At 41.0% G+C, this 1,245-nt stretch overlaps 1 protein-coding gene across 1 annotated transcript in view; it reads right to left on the minus strand.

Annotated features, from left to right (window-relative positions):
- Positions 1 to 233: 233 nt before the first annotated feature.
- The window catches only part of LOC106012664 (ankyrin repeat domain-containing protein 66), a gene marked incomplete in the record, with an annotated part of 5,545 nt that continues 4,533 nt past the window's right edge, over positions 234 to 1,245 (minus strand). Inside the window, 1 exon segment of the mRNA XM_013086267.2 lies at positions 234 to 1,141. Within this exon segment, the coding sequence (XP_012941721.1) occupies positions 1,009 to 1,141 (133 nt within the window).

The following is a 1,245-nucleotide window of genomic DNA, read 5'->3' on the forward strand; positions in this document are numbered from 1 at the left end:
ACCCCCCCCCCCCCCCCCCCCCACACACACACACCCCACCCCCATTATAGTTCCCAAGTCCACTACGCTACCCTAAGACTACAACGTTCTCTCTGCTCAGTACATAGTTTTGAGAAAATTGACGTCAAAAGTTTTGAATTTGGAAAAATGTCAAGCATTTATTTTAATACAATTGTTTGAATAGCTTGATAACGACCCAGAATTATCGTACGATTTTGACAGGGCAGACAGACTTTTCTTTTTTTCTTTTTCTTTTTTTTTTTGGTTTGGTTTCCGACCTCATGGTTTTCGTCACTTAAAAGGGTCCAAAATGTCAGACAGAACTTCATAATTGTAAAGTAGCGACGACCATCACTAAAGACACTTTTTCCGCTAGCAAATAACTAGCTAATCAATCAAACAAATGACCATTAGATAATAGAATGACCAGTCAACTATGGTCGGATCAAGTGTATAATCGATTTATCAATCAATCGTCTCAGTAAAAATTCATTAATTATAACCAGTTCCTTTCTACCCAATTCATCGATTAATTCATCGATTCATCAATAAGTTAAACTGTAATCACAAGTTCCAGTGAGGTCACTAAAACTGAGTTAATTTCAAATAGCATGTACATTCAAAACACTTGAAAGTTGTGGCACAAATGTATAACAAATAATCATCATACTGACACGTGTGAATATTATGGCATCTTAAAGAAAACGAAACAATACCAACATAAATTAAATACAGTTAATTATTCATTGATTAGAGGATGCTAAAACTCAAAACGACGCATATATAATTATGAGCCAATAAAGAACAACAAAGATACCAACAACAACCAAATGTTTGGGACCCCGAAGTGAATTGCTGCCCAAAAAAGTGGGGGAGGGGGAGGAGACCTGGGGGAGGGGTATTTATGGGAGGGGAGGGGGGGGGAGCAGGCGATCTGAGACAGAATAAGTGTCCACTCCTTTATTCAGTAGGACTGATCTGATTAGCCAGGATCGATCGATGAAGGAATCAGGATCGATAGGTACTCGTTCTGTCTAGCAGACTCCTGGATGTCCTTGACTCCCACTCGTCCTCTTCCTCGTCAGACTCCAGCCCATCCAAGGACAGCTTGGCTCGCCGCTCCTCCTGCTCTGTCTCCACTCTGAGGATTAAGAAGCGCAATACTGTAAACAGACAGACAGACAGACAGACAGACAGACAGACAGACAGACAGACAGACCGACAGACAGACAGACAGACAGACAT

The sequence above is a fragment of the Aplysia californica genome, unplaced genomic scaffold (assembly GCF_000002075.1).
Source record: "Aplysia californica isolate F4 #8 unplaced genomic scaffold, AplCal3.0 scaffold00450, whole genome shotgun sequence".
NCBI lineage: Eukaryota > Metazoa > Mollusca > Gastropoda > Aplysiida > Aplysiidae > Aplysia > Aplysia californica.